Here is a 25,605-nt window from a genome sequence, read left to right as displayed (position 1 = left end):
GTAATAGATGAGGCTATTTAGCCGAGCGAGTCTGTACACACTGCATCAGTGAGATGTTGTTTTCCCCAGCAGCCATCGATAAAAATGAAACAAAAGATGGAGGGGGGACTCGTTTCATTCTGCCCAGCTGAAGAAATTATTTATGTGCATAATTTCTATTTATGATTCACCGCTTAAACAAAATAAATAAATAAACAGAAAAGGAGGGAAGTCATTTCACAATGAGACAATAGAAAGGGTGTGAGGGACTTACGAGAGGGTCCTCTCCATCCTTCCTCCTGTGGAGCCGATAATTTCTCCGAGTGTGCAGAAGGTCTGGCCCAGAAAGTCCTTCGAGGGGGAAAGGGCAGAAAGAAGACAATTAATTGCAAGACAGTACTAATCAATAACCCAGGCTTCAAAACAGGCTCAAATACACTACAGTAGAAATATAAATATATGCCTTCAGATAATTATAATGGAGCCCTTCTTAACTTTAGACCCTACAGGATAGACAGTGTAATGGCTCTATAGGCTTCTAGAGAAGGGACGTTTTCAAGAATGTGGATGGCATAGATGGCACAGGAGGTCCTAGTAACTAGTTAGGGAAAACAGAAAACAAAAAATTCAACAAAAAATCAAAATCAAACTACGTCAGTGTCCTGACTGAAAATTCAGAACGTGGGATTGATTTTAGCTGTGCACAGACATCCTGCCACATTAACATGCATTAAGCAGTATGGCCAACAGACGTATGTGTGGCACTCAGTTTTCTACAATTTAAAGTGTATTGCGTTGCATCTGTAGCTACCAACTAACAGAATTGGCACAACCACTTCAAGTGCACATACTTTATGTTATTTTAAATAACATAGTTATATATCCATTGTTACACTGTGTGCAACAATGGCTTTTTCCCACCAAAAGGGTATTGTGATTCTTTTCCCCCTGAAATCGTTCACACATAGTTGTTTGATAAACTAATACTACTACTATTACTAATATGACATTTAAATGCCTTTAAAAACAGAGTACGGGGTGTTTTGACATGCAAGTACGAGTAAAATACAAAAACCAGGACAGAAATAAAATGGAGCCAAGTTAAAGAGACATTGGGATATAGGATATATTGATATTAAATTCAAAAATACACAAGACAGTTAAAAAATATACACACAATAGCATTTAAGGTCTAAAATGAGAGTGACAAACAAGATAGACATTAGATAAAAGCAAATTTATAAAAATGGGTTTGTCCAAGTGATTTCAAAGAAGTCACAGATTTCCTGAGACTCGTCTATTTGTATTCCAAAGCTGAGGGGCCCTGATGGACAAGTTGTGGTCACCTTTGGAATAAGCCTTGATTTTTTAATTTTTGGATTTTTGTTAAATGGAGGGCAGTACTCATTGCAATATGTGACAACACAATGTTGGGGGGATCAGCGCCACCCCATGTCTCCTTTTAGCTTCACCTTTGCTCTGGTATCACTAATTTTGGCGTTTGCTTGGACTCATGATGTGGATCACTGAGAGTCTTGCCCTGTCCTGTAGGCCTGGGTTGTGACAGCACATGCTCGTTTCATTTTGCAGCTCCTCAACTTTATCCACTAGAGTTATAAAAGTTGGCAACGAGGGAACCAGCCCATTAAACTCTATGAAACATCTGACTCTAGACACCTCTGGCTCTTCAGTGCTTTAACGTTAAAGGGTTAACACTAAAGATAATGGGCTCTATAATAGTTGAGAAAGACCATAAAATCAATACGGATATTATCAAAGATATTAAAGTTATTAAAGTTCCATTAAAGTTTAATCTCATCTTACTGAAGTGCCATTTTAAATTAAACATTAACTTCAGAGTTTGAGTCCATGATTTACATAAGCATTCATTATTCCAACTAGGTCAAGCCCAGGAAACCCTGGAGGACTGCATTATTCAGCTGCTTGTTGACCGATTGATTATTCTTAAAAGGGCCGACACTGTGTGTGGGGCAAATGTCCTATAAGTAGAAATAAAGGTTTCCCTTTCGTTCAGCATTTTTATTGACAACAACAGATTTGGAAGTTTACAACCTTCCCAACCACTACAAAGAAAACCATATGGCAACATTAAAAAAAGAGGCGATGACACAACATAATGAAACTCCTGCACAACAACAAGGGCAGAGCGTTGATGTTTGCGGTGCGTGGGCGCGAGCAGGTGTAGGTGCGAGTCCTGCAAAGCGGGTATGCGTGTAGCTCCTGTAAATGCCCTGACATGCACAATCTGCTGTAGTATACTGCCTGGAACAACAACGACAGCTGCTTTCACTTTGAAGTGGAGTTGTGAAAGTTGCTTTTACCTGAGTTAATGATAAAATGCAGACAGACAAAATGAGGAACAACACTACGGGGAGGGGGGCTTTCCAGGTGGGAGCTGCTGCTGTTTGTCCTTGATGAAATGAGATGAAAGAATGGGAGAAAAAATATGATGAAATTAAAGGGAATGAATCACACACACACACAGAAAAATCACAAGATTCTTCTGGGGATGCTGAAATATAATGGAACATAAAAAAAATGAAATGAATAAAGGACATAATAATACAAGGACTCATGAGACCAACACTCTTCAGCTGAAACCACTCACCTTCTGTTCTCCAGTGTGATTTATTTTAGTGGGGAAGAAGAAGAATAAAAGACATTGTCATGGGATGGAATTCCACTTTTTTCTTCATGCTGATTCACTGTCAGCTGCTGCACTCATTGACTGTAAATTAGCATTTACAGCGTGAGTAATGCTGAATAACGTGATACATTTGAATGTTGCCAGCAGCCTTCAGCTCTAAGTCAAAACTGTCGTTTGAGGTTGACATACTGTACTTACGTGTTTGGATATGTTACAGCTTCTGGAGTCCACATTGTACCTGTGAGAAACAAATAGATGGCACAAGAGGAAGAACTTGTGAATTTATATTGGAGGAGATTTTGGACAAGTGCATAAATGGGCTTCCTTGTTATTAGTCTGGGAACAATGAGGGTGTTTATTCAGAAAGCAGCAGTTCTAACTTAGAGAAACTATGTTAACCCTGGAGTTGAAACACACAGGTTTGAACAGTCAGAGTAATAAGCTCTTAAACTGATTTTTCTTTTCACATGGGAACCAACTGGTGTGCTAACAAAAAAAAGAGTCTGCTTACTTAATGTTAGAGTATAGTCCAAAAGTTGGATAAAAAGCCACATGTAGGTCTTGAATATTTGTTTCAAATTAGTCCAAAACGTTCCACAACTGCCCTGCTTATTACAGTTTTGAAAAGTGCAGTAGAGTAACTCTGGTCAGAGGAGAGGAGCATGATTTTTCTGTTGCTTGTTTTCTTCACAGCAGTGATCAGCCACATTACTGTGATGCCATGACTTTGCAACTCAGCAGAAAAGTCTGATTATAGGACCAATTGCAGAGTTTTATCTTCTGGGTTATCTGGCAGGAAGACATTTTTAAGCATGTGAATAATGCTTCCAGGTCTGAATGTACCCTAAACAAACATTATTTATCGCTGCCAGCAGGGGGCGACTCTTTGATAAAATAGGCTTTTGTTTGCGTAGAAGGCTAAGGGAAATGTGCTCTTAAACACTGGCAACACTGAAATATCCTCAGCTTCACAGCAGGACTTCACTAACCAGTTGATGTCATCTACATCCATCTTTTATACACAGTCTATAATTTTATAATCTCCAATAAACTAAATTCTACTTAATAAAACACAATTATTATTATTATTATTATTATTATTATTATTATTAATAATAATAATAATAATAATAATAATAATAATAAAATTTATTTAAAATTCTCACAATTTTTTATTTTTTCAAAATTAATGAATAACAACATTAATGATATTTTAGCATCTTTCCTCTGAAATGCATCACATCAACGTGATTGTATTTATCAGCAAACAATTTGTTTTTAAGTAAATAATAAGCAGTGTAAATTAATAAATTATGGAAATGCAGTAATATACACTGCTTAAACGCATTATAGTAGTTTAACATATTTACATCCCCCTGGCAGATCAAACATTGAGTATCCTTTGCTGCCACTCAGTTGTCTGCCTAAAAGTTTGTGTCTGCTAGCATCTCATAGTCTCTGGTTGCTATGTTAATGCTAGTCTCTTTCCATGTGGATGCCCCTTAAGTATGGGTATATGTACATGTATATGATACTGAAAAGTGCTGGGGGAAGAGGAAGTAGCCTATTCCAGCTGTCGCTGGGCCGCCAGTTCATCAGAGGCCTGACAATCATTCACACCTACAGCTAATTTTGAACCACCAGTTAAACTGAAACCCACACATACAGGGAGACCATGTGACCTCACCACAGAAAGACTGGCCAGCAAATTCAAACCAATAACGTTCTTGCTGTGAGGTGACAGTGCTAACCACTTCACTATTCTGTGAACAGTCTACTGTTTGACTTTGGTCTGTTACTTAGTAAAGTCAATAAACTGAGGATCTACAGAGAAAAGAAATTATTGAAGTGTAATCAAAGGCATTACTAGGTTAATTATCTCTGCATCCCCATTTCAGTTTTTCCACAGTGTGCTCATGTTTAAATTACTTTAGATTTATTAAGAGCAAGCAAAGTCAGGCTACTTACACATCAAACCTTAGATTCTGTTTTTCTTCAAAGAAGAAATCCAGGACAAACTTCCTGACGAAATCAGGATTCCGAGTGTTATCGATAACCTCTGTCCTGCCAAACTACAGAAAAAAAGAAGTGATAATTGGTGGTAACAGTAGCAACGATTTTTTTTATATATGCTATAAAACTTGCTTTAAGAAAAAATACACCAGAGATACAACCGAGTAAAATTCATGAGGTTTAGCAACAAGTCATTAATAAATTTATACACAGAACTGGAATCCATAGACACAAATTCACCTTTGCAAAACTCAGTATGACACTGAGCTGCATTGTATTTTGCTGAACCTTGTTTCTCTAGAGAAATCAGTGTTACTCTGGAGGAGGCTCTCCACATTGCGAGCCCACAGAGACTCAGTCCCAGCCTCTCTCCTGGGCCAGACTGTCTCTCCATCATACTGACAATCACGCCAGTAATCCCCCGGTGGACTGCCGGCCGCGGGGCTGTGGCATGGCCTGACAGCACCGTGTAATGAGCTATTGATCTTAGCACTGCCTCACCACAGCCACAATACCTCGACTCATGTCCTTAGTGCCCAGCGCACATAATCCGCGCTATCAACCGTGTCCCCAGCCTATCCATTACCAAGGGCTCGCAGGTTACTATATTAGACCTTAGAACTGACCCGCCGTATCGACCCGCAGGGAAAAGCCCGTGATATTTTCTTGCGGTGTTACTATTTTCAGGGATGGAGGCCTTTGGTTTATAATCTGACTCTGACATGATTGGTTAATACAGACGTTCCCAAAGTGTGGGGCCCGCCCCCTAGGGGGGGCGCAGAGCCATTGCAGGGGGGGGCGCGGCATGAAAAGGGAAAAAAACAAAAAAACAACGCTTGGACACTGCTAGCACGGGCGCTCACACGAACGCAAAGCAGGAGATGAAGCATAGCTGAATATGTTTCCAAACCAACTTCATTCTATGGTGAAGCATATCTTCCCTTTGGTTTCACCTGCACAAGTGCCGAGGTAGGTCTCCCTGCAGAATTTGTTTTCCCTTCGTTGGGAGCAGCGCTGGGCTGTTTAAATCACGGACAAACAGTATCCCACATTCTTGATTTGTAGTTTACAAACACTTGTTGTAATGACTAACTACTCCTGACATTTTGGAGATGTTAGCTCTTTATACAGTAAAGTTACAGTGGGATACAAATAACATCAGGCTCATCCTGCCACAATTTGTTCCCCGGTTCAAATCACGGGCAAACAGCATCCAACAGTTGTTTATGTTTTTGAACCCAATTTGCAGAGGGATTTTTTGAAAAATGTATTGATAGCAATGTTGAATATTATTACACAGGAAAAAAACAACTACACGTAAAATAATTACACCGTGACACCTCTGCCTTTCTAAATGGAGGGACAGTAACTGCGTGTATATGTAAGCGTGTAAAACCTGCAGATAGTCAGATTAACAGTATTTCGTCTCTGTCTGCCATTCTGCAATTCATCTCATGTAAACAATAACGTGCACACAGCGTGAGGTGAAAAAAGGCACATACCTTTGACATTGCGTGACGAACTCTGTATTCCTCGTCCACACGTAAACGCAAAAAAGGAGTTTTAAAAAATCTCTGTTCTCGGTGATTCGAAACGCCGTTTACGTGTGGACGAAACAGCTGCGTTTTCAAAAATACCCGTGTAGATGTGGATGTAGCGTAAAAGACTTAGTAGTTTATTTCCTTACTACCTGTCATTTATTGCAGATTACTTGTATTTGCTTAATTGTTTACTAAATGTTTGAGGTGTGAAATAAACCGCAATGGAGCAAAATATGGGCGTGTGTGGTTGGATGATGTGTTCATGCGCGCGCGCGAGGGGGGGCGCGAACATTTTTCTTGTAAAACAAGGGGGGCCCAACAAAAAAAGTTTGGGAACCACTGGGTTAATAGATGTTAGAGCATTGTGGGCAAAGGTTAGGAATGGCTTTGTCAGTGATTTTTTTTCTTATTCTTGGCTAAGTAAGGAGTTTTAAAGGCAGCGGCGCTAAGACTGTAAAATGAGTTGGTTACAGATGTAATCCTATTACACATACATGCTTTTTATCAACATTCCACTCCTTTCATCTATTGTTTTTCACTAAAGTACTGCCAGGGAACATTTGTTCACTGTCAGAAATACACTGGGTCACAGAAAAACTGACTCAAGGCTAAAAAACTGTTAAATAACAACAACATTGGTGCACAGAAGAAAGACCTGCTCTTCAATTTGTTTTCCGTGTATGTCGTTATGGGAGCGTTTTTTGCGTTTATTGGGTAAGCTAAATGGAGTTCATAGAGACTGTAATACAAAAGCTGCATAAGGGATCTTTGAACCATTTGTTTCAGAGGGTTTAAAGAGATTTGTTTCCTTGGAAATCTGCAGTTCTAAGCCTGGTAAGTAGACATGTCTGAAAGCATATTTGACAGGTATTAGAATAAGAATTCAGCACTACCACATATATTGTAATTGGTGTAATTCAATACTATCTTCCTTAGCACAACATGGATGCATGTTTGCCCGAGAGAAAACTGATCTTGGATTTAGCACTCAGAACCCAAATTAACATGTATACAAGCAACAATTCAAACAGCTTATAGGAAGAGGCGATAATTGCCATCTTAAATGTGATCTTAAAGCCTTTCAAATCCAAAAGTTCCTTCAAATTAAAGTGTTCTTTTTCTGTAGCATTGAATAGTCATGATTAAATAACCCAAAATCAGATTTAAAAGTAGGAGTTCAACTAGCTATCAAGCTAATCTGCTTCACCAGGACTGTGTGGGTGTGTTTTGAACAAATTTAATGAGCAGAGGCTTGACATCTTAAGAAAACAACCCCATAATTGTCATCATATCTTGATTCAAAGGTTGCAAAATCCTGATTGCTGCAGGGAATGAACTCCCACCCACTTCAAGCAAGTGAGAGAAACTCTCATTAAAGACGAACACAGAAATGTTTCAAGTGAATCAACAGAAGTAACACCCCGAAATCCATAGTAGGATAGCAATCTTGCTGTGTCTGTGTCCTATAATGCAAACAACCAAGTGAATTTAGTCAAAGTGTACAGTAGCATTGCTGACAGAAAGCTACAGAGTGTGACCATGTTTGTTTTTGTTTGTTTGGTTTAATTTCAATCAGAAATGCCAAATAAAAAAAGTGAAACTTGAAAAGTGGTTAAAATTCATGGAGTTTAGTCATTTTAATGGGGACAGACTGCAGACAAACTAGATGATTAATTCATGGGAACCCATGTTTTCATTTTCAAGATGCCGACTCATCTGCAAACACTTTTCAACTGATCACCACTGAAACAATTATATTTCAAACGATGAAACGTGGAAAATGAATTAGGGTTTAGCATTCATTTTCACAGTGGCTGCCAAGTTTAGCTAATATACAATAAACTGTGAAAACCTCTCCTGGCCAAGCATAGTCCATAAGTTTTTGGACAGTGGCAGTTTTTTGTTTGGTTTTTTTTTTTTTTTTTTTGCCTCTGCACACCACCACCGTGGATTTTAAATCAAACAGTCAAGATGTGTTTAAAATGCAAATGTTCACCATTAATTAAAGGGGTTTAGAAACCCCTGTTAACTGTAGTCACTTTTAGAAGTTCACTTCTTAAATTTTTGTTGTATTACAAAAAAATGATAAAAAAAAGGCCTGAAGAAAGATCTGAAAAAGATGAGCGTAGATGGAAGATAAAAATGTTTGTATTTGGTATCTGTACACTGGAATTCATAATATGAGACCCAAAGACATTGGTAGAAGTGAAGGAGGCTGTCATTAGGCTGAGAAAAGTGTCCTGATGTCACCCTCATCATAATTATGCAAATGATCTTGACCACTGATCAAAGCCCACTGATCAATGTCCATGAGTACCATTCACAGAGAGCTGGGGAATGGCTGCAATCACAGGATTGCAAGATGGTGAAAGATGTACCCTTAGGCCCCCTCCTCGATTCAGAGATGGTCTTTCCCTTTTCACGTAAATGGCCTCCTTGACTCCGCGCTCAAACCAGTGTTCCTCCCTGTCCAGGATGTGTACATCCTCATCATTGAAAGAGTGTCCACTGGCCTGTAGGTGTAAATAGACTGCAGAGTCCTGGCTTGACGAAGTAGCTCTTCTGTGTTGTGCCATCCGCTTCGCCAGAGGTTGTTTGGTTTCCCCGATGTATAAATCCTGGCAATCCTCCTGGCACTTAACAGCGTATACTATGTTACTCTGTTTGTGGTGTGATCCTTGGGGTGGACCAATTTTTGGTGCAGCATGTTTTATGGTTTAAAAGCCACAGATATGCGGTGTTTAGAGAGAATGCGTTTCAACCGTTCCGATATTCCTGACACATACAGGATCACTACTACGCTTATGCAGCAGCTGTCCTTCTCTCCTGGATCAGCTGGAGCTGTCTTTAGGTGTCTTCCCAGCTTTGACAAATGTCCAGCTGAGGTAACCACATTTACTGCAAATGTACTGTTTATAAGGTTAGGGAAGCCTGCAGTCAGCTGAGACTGAAGAAGTCACTTGGATCAGTAACGAAACATTTCTCCCACTGAAAACGCTACATCCAGATGAACAGAATCAACCTTTTGGGATAGGCTGAGAAAACAAAATCAATCTATGATAGTAAAAAACACAGAATATTGAAGTGCATGATACCAGAATTATTTCCATGGTGAGAAAAAATTCATTCACAAAATCTAGACATACCCATAAATGTCCATGACATATCCATAAAACTTTAGAGGAGGTAGGTGTATCACTGTCAAAGTCTACCATCAGGTGGCAACATCATCAGTGGACATATAGGTTTACAAGAAGGTGCAAACCACTGGTTACACTCAAGAACAAGAAGACAAAATTAAACCTCGGCAGGAAACGTCTAAAAGAGTCTGCACAGCTAAAAGTTCTTTGGACACATGAAACCCAGATTAACTTGTACAAGATTTATGGGAAGGGAAAATATAGAGTAGCCAGTGAAACAGGGCCTTTTGTTTACTAAAGACGTGGCTGCTGATAAAAGTAGCAAGAAGAATTCTAAGGGAAAAAAAGTGTCACTGTCCAGAAACATATGGACCTAACTCTTTTGGACTAACAGGATAAAGGTTTGCTATGCTCTTAAAATGTAGGCACTACAGAAAATGTTTGTGGGGAAAATGGATCACTGTGTGATGATTACAGTTACAGAAACACAATCTGGGACTTGTTTAACTCCTAGGATTGTTTTCTGGTGATTTTCCTCGGTTTAATTCTATAAAGACTTTCATTAGAGACAGAAAAAAAAAATCCACATGCTTTCTGTCCGTTAACAAGACAATAAGATTCCTTTGTTGTGGGGAGGATGATAAATAAAAGTACCAGCTTAATAACCTACTATAGCTTCCTAGAGTTTAGTCTGTTCAGTGAATGCAATTATAACACTGATTTGATGAAATACAGTTTGCATCACCACAAAATTCCATTGCCAGTGTAGCTCTACCTTCGTTTCTGGCTTAAGGGCATGTAATCACACAGACAGAGCTGAGACGGAGTAGTCTGCAGTCATCAATGGGGTACTACTGCTGATTTGTTGACCTTTAAGTGGAGGATCATAGCTGAACCGCTTGTGATCATAAAACAAATGAGTAAACTGTCATGGCCTGGGTCTAGGGACCCAGGGCTCATGTATTTTAGTGTATGTTTATGTTTATATTTTCCGTGTGGTGTTTTGGTTTTCTCTCCTTTTTTCTCCTGGTTTCTCCGTGTGAGCTTCCGGATGTTTTGGTTTGCTGAGGACTGCGAACCCGGAAGTGTTTCTGCACTAGAGACAGCCACACCTGCCGCTCGTCCTCCTCTGCCAGCTGCAGCAGATTACGCTCGTCAAGGGAGCGGTGTTTAAGACTGCAGCTGAGCTGAGGCCGACGCTGGATCCTTGAGTCAGAACTCGTCAGCTGTGGACTTTTGTGTAAACCTTTGAGATAATAGATTTCCTGCTAACCTTAATGTGTTTGTGTTACCAGGAATCTGGAGCGGAGTGTGTTTTGAAGTCATGGTGTGGGAATAGGAGTTTTTTGGAGTCGCCACTTTTCACCTTTCACGGACATCTGCACTGTGTGGGATTCAGGGAGAATCGCCACAGGACCACAGTGCCTGGATTTTGTATATAGTTGTGTGTTTTCCACCTCCTGTCAATAAATCCACTGTCCTTCACTAAAAGTCTCGCGTTTGGGCCCTACTTTCACTGCAACTCCACGGTCTGCCGTTGCAGCCCGTGACATAAACAGTCTGATGCAACTGGAACTGAAAAACTCCAGCAATCAAGCTTCAGCATCATCTTGTATGTCATAGAATGAAATTATTGCATTAGCAGGAATCATTTTGTGTACAGGCTATGCAATATTAGCCGTATATACCATCAATATACCATCGACCCCTTTGAAACCAAGATGGAGCCGCGTATGGATGCCCTGGTACTTCAGTGCGTTACTTCTGTTTTGTTTTCGTGCATAACTTGTGTGTCTGGGCACTCTTCTGGATATTCTTACACCAGAGAAGAGCTTCTTAACTACAGGACTACAACACCTGTGGATTTACTTCCAATATTTGTCGCATCTGCGGCAGATTTACTACAGACCTTGGTCAGGAAAGTGAGACGCCGAAGGAGAGGAAAGCGAGACGGTGCACTCGTGCGTCTGAGGAGGCGCGGACTGCGAACTGCTCTTCCTGGGATCTTCCTTTCCAACGTACGCTCACTCCGGAATAAGATGGATGAGCTGGCCCTGATGAGAAGCATGAACAGAGACTTTGCCTCCTCCTGTGTCTTATGTTTTATGGAGTCGTGGCTCTGTGAGGGACATCCCGGACTGTGCGCTAAAGTTGGAGGGTTTTCATCTGCTGCGCACGGACCGACAGGCTTCTCTCTCTGGTAAGACCACAGGTGGAGGCGTCTGCTTCTACATTAATAGTGGCTGGTGCACAGATGTAACAGTGATTGCTCAGCACTGCTCTTCCTCTCTGGAATACCTTTTTATTCACTGCAAACCGTTTTATTCTCCGCGGGAGTTTGCTTCATTCATCTTGGCCGCTGTTTACATCCCGCCAGATACGGATGTGCAGGCAGCTCAGTGCCCACTCGCGGAGCAGATACTGCACATGGAGCGGACATTCCCAGACTCTCTCATTATTGCTCTTGGGGACTTTAACAAAGCCAATCTGAGCCAAGAGCTTCCCAAATACAAGCAGTATATTAAATGCCCGACCAGAGAGGAGAGGATATTGGACTACGGTTACAGCACGGTGCCCCGCGCTTCACTCGGACTTTCTGACCACGTCATGATCCACCTGATCCCCACGTACAGACAGAGGCTGAAGCTCTCCAAACCTGTCGTGAGGACTAAAAAACTGTGGAGCAACGAGGCTGTGGAGGAGCTTCGCACGTGTTTGGAGTCTACAGACTGGGACACAATGAAGGCTGCTTCTAACAGCTTGGACAAGTTTACGGACACTGTCACCTCCTATATCCACTTCTGTGAGGACAGCATTGTGCCATCACGCACCAGGGTGAGTTATAACAATGACAAACCCTGGTTTACTCCTAAACTCAAAAAGCTGTGGCTGGAAAAGAGAAAGGCGTTCAGAAGCGGAGACAGGGACTGCTACAGAGAGGCCAAGTACTGGTTCAGTAAAGAAGTGGACATTGCTAAACATCAGCACTGTGAGAAGATGCAGCAGCGAGAATGACTCGGCCTCTGTGTGGAAACGTTTTAGGAATATCACCAACTACAAGCCTAAACCCCCCACTCCACTGATGACTTGCTCTTGGCCAACACCCTTAACGACTTTTACTGCCGTTTTGACGAGCCATCAGGCAGCCTTCACACCTCCAACGGCCCCAACAATAGAGACACTTTGGACACTCATTCCCCCACCTCTCCCCCCTCCATAGAGCCATCACCACCATCAAACACTTCACCTACAACACCCCCCTCCACACCCCACACCAAGGAGGATTTCACACCACCTTCTCCCACTACAACCCTTCATATTCATGAAGCAGATGTGAGGAAGCAGTTTAAGAGTCTGAATGCTCGAAAAGCTCCTGGCCCAGATGGTGTGTCTCCTGCCACCCTCAGACACTGTGCAAACGAGCTGGCCCCAGTGTTTTCTGGCATTTCCAACTCCTCACTGCAGGCATGTCATGTGCCTGCCTGCTTCAAGTCCTCTACCATAATCCCCGTCCCCAAGAAACCAAGGATCACTGGACTAAATGACTACAGACCTGTGGCTCTGACATCATGGTCATGAAGTCATTTGAGCGCCTGGTTCTCTTCTACCTCAAGACCCTCACGGTCGTCCTAGACCCCCTGCAGTTTGCATACAGAGCCAACAGGTCTGTAGACGATGCTATCAACATGGCTCTACACTTCATCCTGCAGCATCTGGACTCCCCAGGAACCTACGCCAGGATCCTGTTTGTGCCTCTGCCTTCAACACCATCCTTCCAGACCATCTCCAAGGCAAGCTTTCCCAGATGAATGTGCCTGATCCCATCTGCCAGTGGATCACTGACTTCCTGACGGACAGGAAGCAGCATGTGAGGCTGGGAAAGAATGTCTTGGACTCCCGGACCATCAGCACCAGCTCAGGGCTGTGTTCTTTCTCCTCTGCTCTTCTCCCTGTACACTAACTGCTGCACCTCCACCCACCAGTCTGTCAAGCTAATCAAGTTTGCTGATGACACCACCGTTATTGGACTCATCTCGGATGGGGATGAGTCTGCCTACAGGAGGGAGGTGGAATGTCTGGTGTCCTGGTGCAGCCACAACAACCTGGTGCTGAATGCCCAGAAGACAGTGGAGATTATTGTGGACTTCAGAAAGCACACAGCCCCTCTCCCCCCCATCATCCTGACTGACACCCTCATCACCTCTGTGGACTCATTCCGCTTCCTGGGTACCACCATCACCCAGGACCTGAAGTGGGAGCTCACCATCACCTCTGTCATAAAGAAAGCCCAGCAGAGGATGTACTTCCTGAGGCAGCTGAAGAAATTCAACCTGCCAACACGGACGATGATGCAATTCTACACTGCAATCATCGAGTCCATCCTCACCTCCTCCATCACCGTGTGGTACGCTGGAGCCACTATCAGGGACAAACAGACTGCAGCGTGTTGTGCGCTCTGCTGAGAAGGTGATTGGCTGCAGACTCCCATCTCTGCAGGACCTGTACACCTCCAGGACACTGGGGCGTGCAGCTCGGATCACAGCTGACCCTTCTCACCCTGGACACAATCTGTTTGACCTGTTCCCCTCAGGTCCATTCGCACCAGAACCTCTCACCATAAGAACAGTTTCTTTCCCTCTGCTGTTGGACTCATGAACAATAACCATATGACTGTTCCCACTAGGGCTGGGTATCATCACTGATTTCTAGAATCGATTCAATTCCGATTCACAGGGTCCCGAATCGATTCGATCCACGATTCGATTTAATTCGATTCAATTCGATTTAATTCGATTCGATTCACTTTGATTTGAATCTGGGAAATTTTGACAGTCAGAAATATTATAATTCAGATCAGTACATTTACATATTTTTGTATCTATAAAAAGGAAGCTGACACACCAAGACTTTATCAAAGGTGTGAGCATCACAGCAGAGGCCTTTGTGTCAAAGTAGCTGAGGATAAAACACAGAAAAACATGAAGGTGATTTTCCTGTTCTGGGATTTTATAAAAATTTTCTGCAGTAGATCAAAAACGAAAGAAAACCATTAATCAACACATGAACATTACCTCTGAAGTTACAGCGGTTTTATTAGAGACAAGGCTGAGCGTTTTGCATTTTGCATAATTTTAAAAAGTTTAAATTTGTTCGGTATTGAACGGCAGAAATTAGGTTTTATTTTCGGAAGTATATAAAACGAAAAAAAAAAACCGTCGGCCGATAGCGCTGTAAACAACGGTAGACTTGTGCGTAACAAGCAAGCGAGTAATGCAGAAAACAGTACAGAGAGAGAGAGGGAGAGAGAGGAGAGAGAGGGAGAGAGAGCGCAAGAGAGCGAGCATGCGAGAGAGAGCTGTGCATTGTGGTCGAAGCAAAACAATAAAAGTCAGAGTGAATTCATGACGTTGTTTATGTGAAGCCTAGTTTGGATCTTCTTTTGCTGCTGGTTCGGTCAATATTGTTTGGAGAGAGATAAAACTAACAGCTTTAGAATCAGCGCATAAAGGGCGTGAACACAAAGCGCGGACCGCCGACAGATCAGAATCAGCGCGCTGTTGGCTTTCAGCCCCGACCGTGAGAAAGGCAACATCTCACTGATTCTGATCCGCGGTTGGGCTGTGTGTTTAAGTCTTTGTGCAGAATCCATGTTCCTGCTCTCATTTACTGTCTTAGCTGTTTGGTGGTTGTTGAAATTTTGTGAGATTTCACCAGAGATTCTGGCATTTCGGGCAAAATAAATTTATATTAAAAAATGGATTCAGGATTTTAATGAATCGATTTTACGTTATCCAAGCCAGAATCGATTTTAATCGATAAATCGATTATAAAAACCCACCCCTAGTTCCCACATGAACCTACACTGTGTTCACTGCATCATTCCATGTTTGGCACTGATCACCACAACATTTCCTAATGTTGTAAACCTGCTCAACATTTGGCAATAAAACCCTTTCTGATTCTGATAGCTTTGTTTTGCATAACAAATATGGCCTAGTAAGATGATACAGTGTCAAGATGATTCTTCATTAGCTGAGTCCTTCCCATCACATGGTTATTACGTGCATTTGAAATATTATATAAATTTATTGCACCTTATTTTGATGGACAAGGTTTCTATACTGCACACACATAATAAACAAAACAGTCACACAATATAAAAAAAAACCCATCATGCTCACAGGACGTTTGCATGTAAGTGTAACTGAATGTTAATGAATAATTTCTGCATGAATTGCACTTACAAATGACATATAGATTATTTACATAATGCATAATGATGTCAATAGCACACAAAGGATTTCCAGGTTTCCATCCATGTGCAATTATCTCCTCGAGGTGTCAATATGTAAGGCTGGCAGAGAGATATTTACTCTGCTGATTGTGCTGCAATTCATGCAGTGCTTTTTGATTAAGCCCCACCACATGGAAAGCAAAGGTGTGAGGTGCGTTAAAATGAGGGGATCAACGGTAGCCAAATAGTGTGACTAAAGTACACAAAGTGACTAGAGGCAAAGTGTAGGCAAACTAGATGAGGGAATGTAGGGCCAAGATGTGAGACATGAACTGTGTGAAGGACCTAATAGATCAAAATGTATTCAAAATGTTAATGAGCAATGGAATGTCACATGACCTTGCTTTTAAAACAGTGACAGTGGATGAGACAGCAAGATGTCAAGGGGAGCAGATGGTGCATTTTTGATGAGGTGGAAAAAGAACTGACCTTCTTTTTCTCACTGCCCTGAGTCATGACAAGAATCCATTTCATTCAACATCATAAAATTATGAGTCTTTTAATTTATTTATTCCATTACCTCCAACATGAATTCACCAGTTTGGGTCTGATATGTGGGGCTTTTTCCCCCCGGTGTTCAAGATGTGGTTTCACTTTCTGGGCAAGTGAAGAGGCTCACACTTCCAATTTTCTACAAAATGTTCTCAGGGGTTTTTGTGAGTTGCCTCTGGACTTCAGCTTAATAACCCCCATTTTAAGTTCTGATTGAAAATCACTAACACTGAAGAAAACTCATTTATTTCATTCCCTATATATAAAAAAAATAAAATAAAGGCAGATATGTAGACAAAAATATTGGATATTGTTATTGGGAATAGAAAGGTTGCTTAACTTACCTCCCTCCATTCTTTGGTTCCCACAGCCTGCAGATACAACACAACAACTGGAAGGGAAAGTGGAGGAGTAGAGGCCAAAAAGGAGGCATGAAGAAAAGAAAAAACACACTTTTTAATCTCAGTCACTAGTGTAATGGTTTCTGCATGTTGCCACCTACATATCAACACACTCACATCCACATATATTTCAGTTAGATCTGATGTAGCCGCAAGCAGAGTAAACAATTTCTTCTTAAACGCAATGAAAGACCATTTAAAAAATGTGGAATTTTCAATATCCAGTGGTGATATTTACACTCTATTAATAAAACAGCTGTCCATTAGAACAATAACAACTCATTGGACATTTCTCTCATTTTCACACTTTTCATCCTTATCTCGCTGCGTTACTGTGAGGGAGTAATCATTCTCTACATTTTCTGCCTCACAGATATGCTGTCACCACCTTCAGCCAGGCCTCTCTCTGGCTATTAATATGCATGAATATTACAAAAAAATGCAGAAGTGCTACAAGGCATGGGTCTAAAGACCAAATAGGTAGAGTGCCACTGCAAACTCCCCTCTCACAGAAAATAACAGAATCAGCTGAGAGCAAACATACAAATTTAATGATATCTCATCAGCCTCATCTGTACTTAGTGTTCAGTGTTACATGTTAGCATATCCTTGTTCAAACAGGCTTGGCTAAAATACTGTAATGTATTACATGAAAAATACTATTCTTCCATGTAAACAAAAAAGGTTTCCACAGAAACCTTTCATCCACGTTTTTAAAATCTTTCTGATCATATGTCTTTACTGACATAACTGAAAATGTTACCTCTTGCTATAACCCTGCAAGTGCGATCCAAGATACTTATATGCATGTAACTGTAGTGGTTATGTAGTGAGCAGTGAGCGCTTCCAAAGCTCACATCTAATAATGAACAGAAACTATAAATATCAGATGAACAACTGCAATCCTGAAGTTCTTTTAGTTGAAAAAAAGAAGAAGTAAACAGAAGTGTATGGGGAAATGACCCCTCGTTTATAATCCTAATCACTTATTGTGAGTCTTATATTTCACATAGTGTTCATAGTAGCCCGTCCCGTTTTCCTTCAAGCCAAATCTTTGCTTTATGAAAAATGTAAAGCACCAGCGAACACAGATTTGGGTTTTAAAATGTTTAAAATGTTTTATATATGCAGTCTGTGACAGTGCACCTGAAGCACCACAGCTGCGCTGGCTCTGTTAATGCATTGCTCCTGCCATGCAGTGCTCTGAGCTAAATTATGAAAGCCTCGCAATTACAGTACTAACATGCTGACATTCAGCAGGTATGAAGGTCTAACTGTTACCACAGTCTACTCAGTCTAGCTTCCTAGTATTTCTTTGGATAATAATAATAATAACCATGATGTCATTAGTTTTGTCATTGTGTTTGTTCATAAAACACATTACAGAAAAACAGTCATTGTGAGCAGAGGCCCAAACTGATTAGCAGCGTATTTGTCTTGACATGCCTACAAACGCAAATGACCAAACCAACAAAGGTTTAACTTCAGTTTAATACTTGACTTAGTTCTTCCACAATATTTTTGATAAAGATTTGAACAAAAATGCATCAGATTTATTACATTTTGATTATAATTCACCAACAGGTTGTTGAGTTATATTTCACTCAAAACAGTTTGCTGATCTCATAGAGGAAGTGTTAAGGCAACCAGGTCACCAAGCATATTCCAATTTATAAGTGGATTGTGTATCTGCTATTTTCATTGGACAAAGTACAAAAATATCAGCTTCCCAGTGATGCTAGAGGACAACTCAGGAAATGACGTTTTTTTGATCAATTCTATGGGGACCCAGAATTTCACAGCATTCAGTAATTGCTGGGATAGTTCATTTACCAAAAGCCTTAGAGACCGCCTTTTTAAACTTAGCATGGCTAAAGAGTTTTATCCTAGAAAGGCTAAGGCACAAAGGGTTTATTTTAAAAGACTTGAATATGACACTTTTTGTTGTAAGCAAATCATTTACCTTTACAACTCATTAAGTCTCAAAAGAATTTCTAGATTAGTCAAATTGTTTTCCTTCACAGACGAGCATTACAGCCTTTACAAATTAGCTTTTTTGTGACTATGGTATAAATTCTTGAATTGTTAAAATAAAATGGGCCTAAGTAAGTTCTCCAACTGGTTACAATTTTTACTGTAATGTTTACCGTGTCCTGCGGTGCTTTGTTTAACATTATGTCTGTCTTTTGAGGGCAAAAGTTACTTTACAACAGCATAAATATGCAAAAACACAGAGCCAGACCAATTATAACCCACAGATTTATTATGTTTTTCATGTTAAGCTCCAACACAAACATGTTCATGCCTAAGCTAACAAGTAACACTCACGAAAGGCCCTTATGAGGTGTATTAATAATTGGCCAAGTGTTGCTGTTTGTGTCTAGACAGGCACCATCAGCCACTTTGTGCCTCTGTGAAGTTTGGACATTAGCTCTAATGAACTTCAGACTGTCTGGACCGACAGACGATTAAAACCACATTTTCCCTCCTAATGAGCAATTAAGAGAGGCGAGATAAGACAGAAAGAAGAGCAGACAGCAAGCGGTTTGGGCAGAGGGTTTGAAATAAAACAATCTTTTCTTTGTCTGACTATTAGCAGGAATATTGCTGCTTAAATGAGGTTTATAAATCTGATTAATCCAAGTTAATCAGTCAGTGAATTAGCCCTCAATTGAATAACAGAAAATAAAACATTGAAGGCAAATGAACACCGGGGGTTCAATCTGTTTGTCTCAAAGTCATACCTCTTAACTGCAATAATGATGTTTGAGAGAGAGCACGGTGCTTTGACTGAGATCAGAGTCTTGGGACCTTAATGTTCCCCGAAGGTTGCAGAGTTAGAGCAGCACAGACTCTAACTAATCTCCGGTAAAGCCATTTGAGTGTCGTCCGTCTCGGAAGAACCTGACTGATTGCCTGCTTTATGGAAAGTGACTGACAAAGGAAGGAGCCCATCTGGTCAACCGCACAGCGGCCAAATCACAAGGCAATTCCATATCCCTCCTCCCATGACTCCTGACAACAGTCTGGCTGCAGGCTGGCCACACAGGGGACACTAAACATGAATGATTCAGAATTGAGCGCAAATCATATCAAGTTCTAGTCTGAATGAACATTTTAGCAGTGTACAGGTAATCCTACAGAAATAGAATATCTCCAGCAAACAGGAATTAGGATGTTAACATATTCATACCAGAATCTTTTGTCCAAACACACAAATGATTATTATACCATTAATATTCTTCTAAAGCAAATGAATCTTGGCCACCTGATGTTTTGAAATCTGGTTTCCAAAGAACAATGTTGCTTTGCTTTTATCTTGGCTCCCTGTGTCTGTCACAGAGAGACAAAGAGCCAATCAGATAAAAGAGCATTTTACTTCACTACCAGCAAGTAGCTTTTTTTTTTCAGGTAAATATCAAATAGCTCAGCCACACGAGCCAGATCATACAGATCCACATCCACATAAACACAGTTTACTAGCTAGCACTGACAAAAACATTTTCAGATATTGCTGCACTGCAGGTCTTCTCGGCCAGCAGGGTTGTAAAAATTTCCAGATACAGTTACAGTATCCAGTTACATAGAAATATATAGGAAAAAAGCTGCCGACTGCCTTTCCTCACGGAATCAGTCAGTTATGAATCATACTGAATATAAAATGACGTAAATTTTTTAAAATAACGTTTCAGTTTATGTCAAAAAGGAGGATAAAGAAGAATGCTATTTATCATGTGTTTGGGGATTTTTTTTAGCCTATTAGCGTGTAGGGATGTTCATCCTGAAAATTTCACTCCATATTCTAGACCCGGGTTTGAGAGTTTTTTACTGCTGTATGTACCATAGAAATCATATGTTTCAAGCTATACAAGATAATACAACAACATCTTAAACACTGATGGCCAATGCAGGTGCACCAGCATGTGTATTTATGGATATATTTGCCATGTGAGTCGGACGATCAGAGAAAACTTAGACCACTAAAAGAGAGAATGTCACAGAGAACTTTGAAAGAAACGCCTCATATTTACCAAAACAAATAGGCATCTATTTCACACAAAACAAGGTGACTGAATTTTAGCCATTAAAGTCATATTAACAGTATATTGCCAGAATTTTCATCATGATTCAATTGGTATTGTGAGCCTTAACATGTTTAATATCCCAAAAACTTTGTGCACCTGCAAAGGATGCAGTGCACACTAATATGACTGATTTAATATTTAGAGCTTGACACTCACACTGCACACCCTACATGTCATTTTCTTGGGTTCTTCCTCCATGAATATTTTCTGCAGCACATCAAAGGTGCATTTGGAGAGCTCAGGTTTCAAGCTAGATGAGGGCAAATTTGTGAGGTGGCTCCTTGTTCCCCTCTGATAACAATTCCCAGTCTGCATTTCAATTTCAGTGTCTTCTTATCTAAACTGTCACTAAATATGGAAACACAGGATAGTTGTGCAACAGTCCTACAGCACTACACATCGTTAATGATGAGTAGTTTTGCTACTTTCTTTGAGGGAAATCATGTTTTGGCCTTTGTTTTGATGTAATGAACAGTTCTAAATAAAACAGCAGAAATCAGCAGAAGCAGGAACAGTAGATGTATTATTAACAACTGCTACAAATATTATGTTTAGCAAAGGGAATGAGGGTAAGAACTATTTACACTACGTGTCCTGCATCCTCCAGCACTGATTTTCATCACATCTAAACTGCTGTGCATTTTATTTTGTCTACAGATTTCTTAAAGAGATACCCATCATATAACTTCCAGGACACGCTTGTAGAAAATATGACAAATCTGCCCTTCAATATCAACATGTCTGTCCCACAAGTATGTTGAGAGTAGCTGAAAATGCCAGAGCATACTCTCGGTTGAGCAACAGTTACATCAACAGTCACCTGTGTGAAGGTTTATCTGCTGGGGATTTCTTGCTGCCTGCCTCCAGGATTTGCACTGAAGGAGAATTTCATAAGAGTGAAGGCAGACACAAATAAGATTCCGCAGACTTAGTTACAGGCTGAGGATACAAGCTGCTCACTGTGAGGTGAAAGAGAAAAGTGGTCAGGTAGATGGAATGTAAGGCTGTGGGGGGGATGGCGGTAGAAAGGGGTGACTGATAGAAATCTAGCTAAAAGGTGAGGACAGGGAGGGAACGTGGAGTAAGAATATTAGACAGGCTGGGTGGGAGTAGGAAAACAGAGGAGATAAAGACAGAGAGATAAGATGGATAGATGATTGTTTGGCAAAGAGAAGTGGAGTGCAAATCTGATTCCAGCACAGTGAGGCAGTGGAAGATTTCAGCTAGGAAAAGAAGGAGTAGGTTTAAGACCTCGGTTGTCAAAAATCCTTCACAGATACACAAACTGTCTTATAAGACTGTCACATGAGTTAGCCAGGTTAGCAGCACTTCCTCACAAATCTGCTGATCTGCTAATGTTTGGAGACTAAATTGCCGAACCTCATTGATGCTTTCATTCATCAATATCAACCACTGAGGATAATATGCAAAGTCATTATTAGAAAGATGGGCAGATGCCGGTGGCACAAGCTGCCAGTTTATCAAGTCTATCATCATGATTCCAGTCCAGTTGGAAGTGTTGTTGTTTTTTAAATTTTATATTACAGGCTGGTACCTTCAAATGGTGTCTGTGTTGTATTTTAATTTGAGGCAGCCTTACAAACTTAATGTTAAGCTAAGGTAACCACATTCTAGCTACATTTCCGGACTTATTGTGCTGATGTTAAGCGCCTTGCCATTGTTCTTGGACTCTAATAGAGTTTGTATGATTCACAAATTAATAATCCCTACGAACAACTTTTACTGGGCCTTAAAATCAGTCATTTTACTTCCCTCCCATGTAGCTTTATACCAGCTTTCTTCTGATTGGCTGTAGCTTGTAAACGTTTCTTACATTTCCCAGAAGAACATTGACCAAAATATCACACTACCTTCCCTGCCTTGCATTCTTCCCATACTGCATCCCAGTGCCAGGTGTTCTCCAGGTAAGCCACACACAAGAACCTGGTCATCTATGTGTTGTAAAAGAAAATGTGATTTATCAGAACTGGCCAATAAACTACGATCCACTAAATCACAGGTGTCAAACTCCAGGCCTCGAGGGCCGGTATCCTGCAGGTTTTAGATGTGTCCTTGATCCAACACAGCTGATTTAAATGGCTAAATTACCTCCTCAACATGTCTTGCAGTTCTCCAGAGGCCTGGTAATGAACTAATCATTTGATTAAAGTGTGTTGACCCAGGGTGATATCAAAAACCTGCAGGACACCAGCCCTCGAGGCCTGGAGTTCAACACCCCTGCACTAAATCCCCCTACAGTAGTCGCCCATTTGATTGGACCACACATGCCAGCCTTCGCTCTCCATATGCATCAGTGAGCCTTAGCTGCTTTGACTGATGTATTTTACAACATAAAAAAATACAGTTAAAATTATTATTTAGAGTCTAATCCCTGAGGTTTTCATTTACACAAGAAATTACTTATACATACACTGACCTAATTATTTCTAACTTTGGCCAGGTAACAGGGAGAAGCATAACAGGTCCCCTTGGTGTACACGTGAGGTTTAGATGCTCAGTGAATGGCTACATACAGCATCTGATTATTGGCATCAGGCATCAAGGTCATTCATTTAGCATTCAGTTATCACTCAGTGTATAATAAATATGAAGGACATATTCATAGTGTAGTGCTGAACACATTCAAATAACATGCAAAAGGTCTCCAGTTCAAAACACAAAACCCTGAGAGGGTTGCACGTGAAATAGTATCAAATCAAATATATGGATCCATGTGCTATAGTGACCTGGAAGACAAAGAATTTAACTAAATGTCCAGACTCACTAGGAAAGCTAAAGCTAAACCATGTAATAATAGCATGCCTAATGCTCTGTTTATACTTGATGATTTTTTTTAAGTGCTCTTTTCAGGTAGGTCGTGGTTAATGGATGTTGTGGGTGTGGAATGGACGACCCTCGATGTCTGAATCAACAGGGGCTGCTCACTCTTTCCTCAGAACTCATTAGGAGACCTTGGGGCTAATTAGAGACCAGTGACCTTTAGTGTCAAGGTATGACTCAGGCCTTGCATTTACTCACCCCACTGAGCCTTTATTGAAATATAATTGACCAAGTGAAGGAAAGAAAACTTCCCATGTTAATGTGTAAACAATGGATGACAAAAAATAGTAAAAATCTGCCATCCTTTATTTTGCACGTATATATATATATATATATATATATATATATATATATATATATATATATATATATATATATATATATATATATATATTAGGGGTGCAACGATACACAAAATTCACGGTTCGGTTCGGTTCGATACTTTGGTGTCATGGTTCAGTATTTTTTCGATACAAAAAACTGTTCATGCCTTTTTAATTTATCATTTATTAAAATTATAAATATATATTTTAACTCAAAAGTACAGTTTTCTAATTTAATGTTGCTGAAACAACAAAGTAATAAAAAAATAAATCTATCTGATCGAGAAATCACCCATTTTTGGAAAAAGAGTGTATTACAGAGAAATGGCTCTTTCCAAAATAAAAGCTATACTATACTCTTTTTCTGGGCTTTATTCTCAGCAGCATATTAAACATATCAGGTCCCCATAAGGAGAATCATGTGCTAACGGCTGTCTAAATGACTCAGGTAAAGTTTGTAGCATGCGTGCTTGTTGTTTTTTGTCTTTGCACTAAGATGATGTCGGAGTAAATGTGCAGTCATATTCATTGTGTTCCCACTAGTGCTGTCAGCGATAATCTCATTGAAATGACATTAACGCCACAACACGGCAAATCTCCGTTAACGAGCTACCGCGGATCGCCCCGTGCGTGGGGCTGGACGGCCAACACGTTAACGAGCTAACTGCGCTAACGCAGTAGTACCCACCAATGTAATTGAGTATTGCGTGGCACATCCAACATACTGTTTTACTTTTGTCCATGACGCGCTTACCACCAGGGTCATACTTGACATGAAAACCAAAATAGTTCCAAACGCCAGATCTGAATTAGGGTGGGGGAGGTTCTGGGGAGGAGCTTAACTTCTGTCTTGCTAGCTTGCCCTGCGCTCAGTGAATCTGCGTTCGACTACTCCGCCTAGGCTGCACTGTCGAGCGCAGATCCACTGAGCGCTCAACACAGACAGCATCGTCAGAAGAAAAGTTGATAAAATAAATTAAAAATTTTGTATTGTTTGATACACATGCGTACCGAACCGAAAGCACTGTATCTAACGGTTCAATATCGATGCGAGTATTGTTGCACCCCTAATATATATATATATATATATATATATATATATATATATATATATATATATATATATATATATATATATACAACAGGCGCTCTATATATATATATATATATATATATATATATATATATATATATATATATATATATATATATATATACACACATACAGTGTTGGGAAGGTTACTTTTAAAATGTATTCCATTACAGAATACAGAATACATGCCCCAAAATGTATTCTGTAACGTATTCCGTTACGTTACTCAATGAGAGTAACGTATTCTGAATACTTTGGATTACTTAATATATTATCATGCTGTTTACAACTACATGAATGTACTATTGCTGTGATTTATTACTGTTACTGAAGGTCCGCGGCTCCGAACCGTAGTAAAGGGACCTCTGGCTAATACGGTGGGTTCTGTGTCGGCTCGTAGCCGAAAACTAGCTTTACTTTGTTGTCTGGGTCAACTTTGCTAGCAGAGACAGAGAGAGGCGTTGAAAGGCTGCTCCAACAGAACTTATTGTTTTTGGAGGAAAACACGAACACGGTGTACAGTCGAGTCTTAATAGCTTACTTACAACTGGGCTCGTCAGGCACTCTTCTTGGCTGCAGTGGTTATTATTATATTTACATGCTTCCAGCTCCCGTTTTTGCTCGATGACAGCTCGTACTTTTCCTTTTTCTCCCTCCCTCGCTCACAGACACATAACGGGTATGGCAGTCCATTCTCCCTGCAGCACGGACTATACTGCCCATGATGCTACATT

At 40.5% G+C, this 25,605-nt stretch overlaps 1 protein-coding gene and 1 pseudogene across 2 annotated transcripts in view; one reads left to right on the top strand and one right to left on the bottom strand.

The window, feature by feature from the left end:
• Nucleotides 1–25,605, bottom strand: part of LOC146494942 (copine-9-like) — a 127,553-nt gene that overhangs the window by 74,026 nt on the left and 27,922 nt on the right. For both annotated transcript variants that reach the window (XM_085147019.1, XM_085147021.1), the window contains exons 3-6: nucleotides 16,473–16,519; nucleotides 4,616–4,719; nucleotides 2,846–2,885; nucleotides 254–333 (exon numbers count right to left, since the gene is read on the bottom strand). In XM_085147019.1, coding sequence (XP_085003145.1) covers nucleotides 254–333; nucleotides 2,846–2,885; nucleotides 4,616–4,719; nucleotides 16,473–16,519 — 271 coding nt within the window. The remainder of the gene's footprint in view (nucleotides 1–253; nucleotides 334–2,845; nucleotides 2,886–4,615; nucleotides 4,720–16,472; nucleotides 16,520–25,605) is intronic.
• On the top strand, nucleotides 11,303–14,016 carry LOC146494943 (uncharacterized; annotated as a pseudogene).

This window comes from Neolamprologus multifasciatus, chromosome 20 (genome assembly GCF_963576455.1).
Source record: "Neolamprologus multifasciatus chromosome 20, fNeoMul1.2, whole genome shotgun sequence".
Classification (NCBI taxonomy): Eukaryota; Metazoa; Chordata; class Actinopteri; order Cichliformes; family Cichlidae; genus Neolamprologus; species Neolamprologus multifasciatus.
The sequence above is the reverse complement of the archived record's forward strand: the minus strand, read 5'-3'. Positions and strand labels throughout refer to the sequence as shown.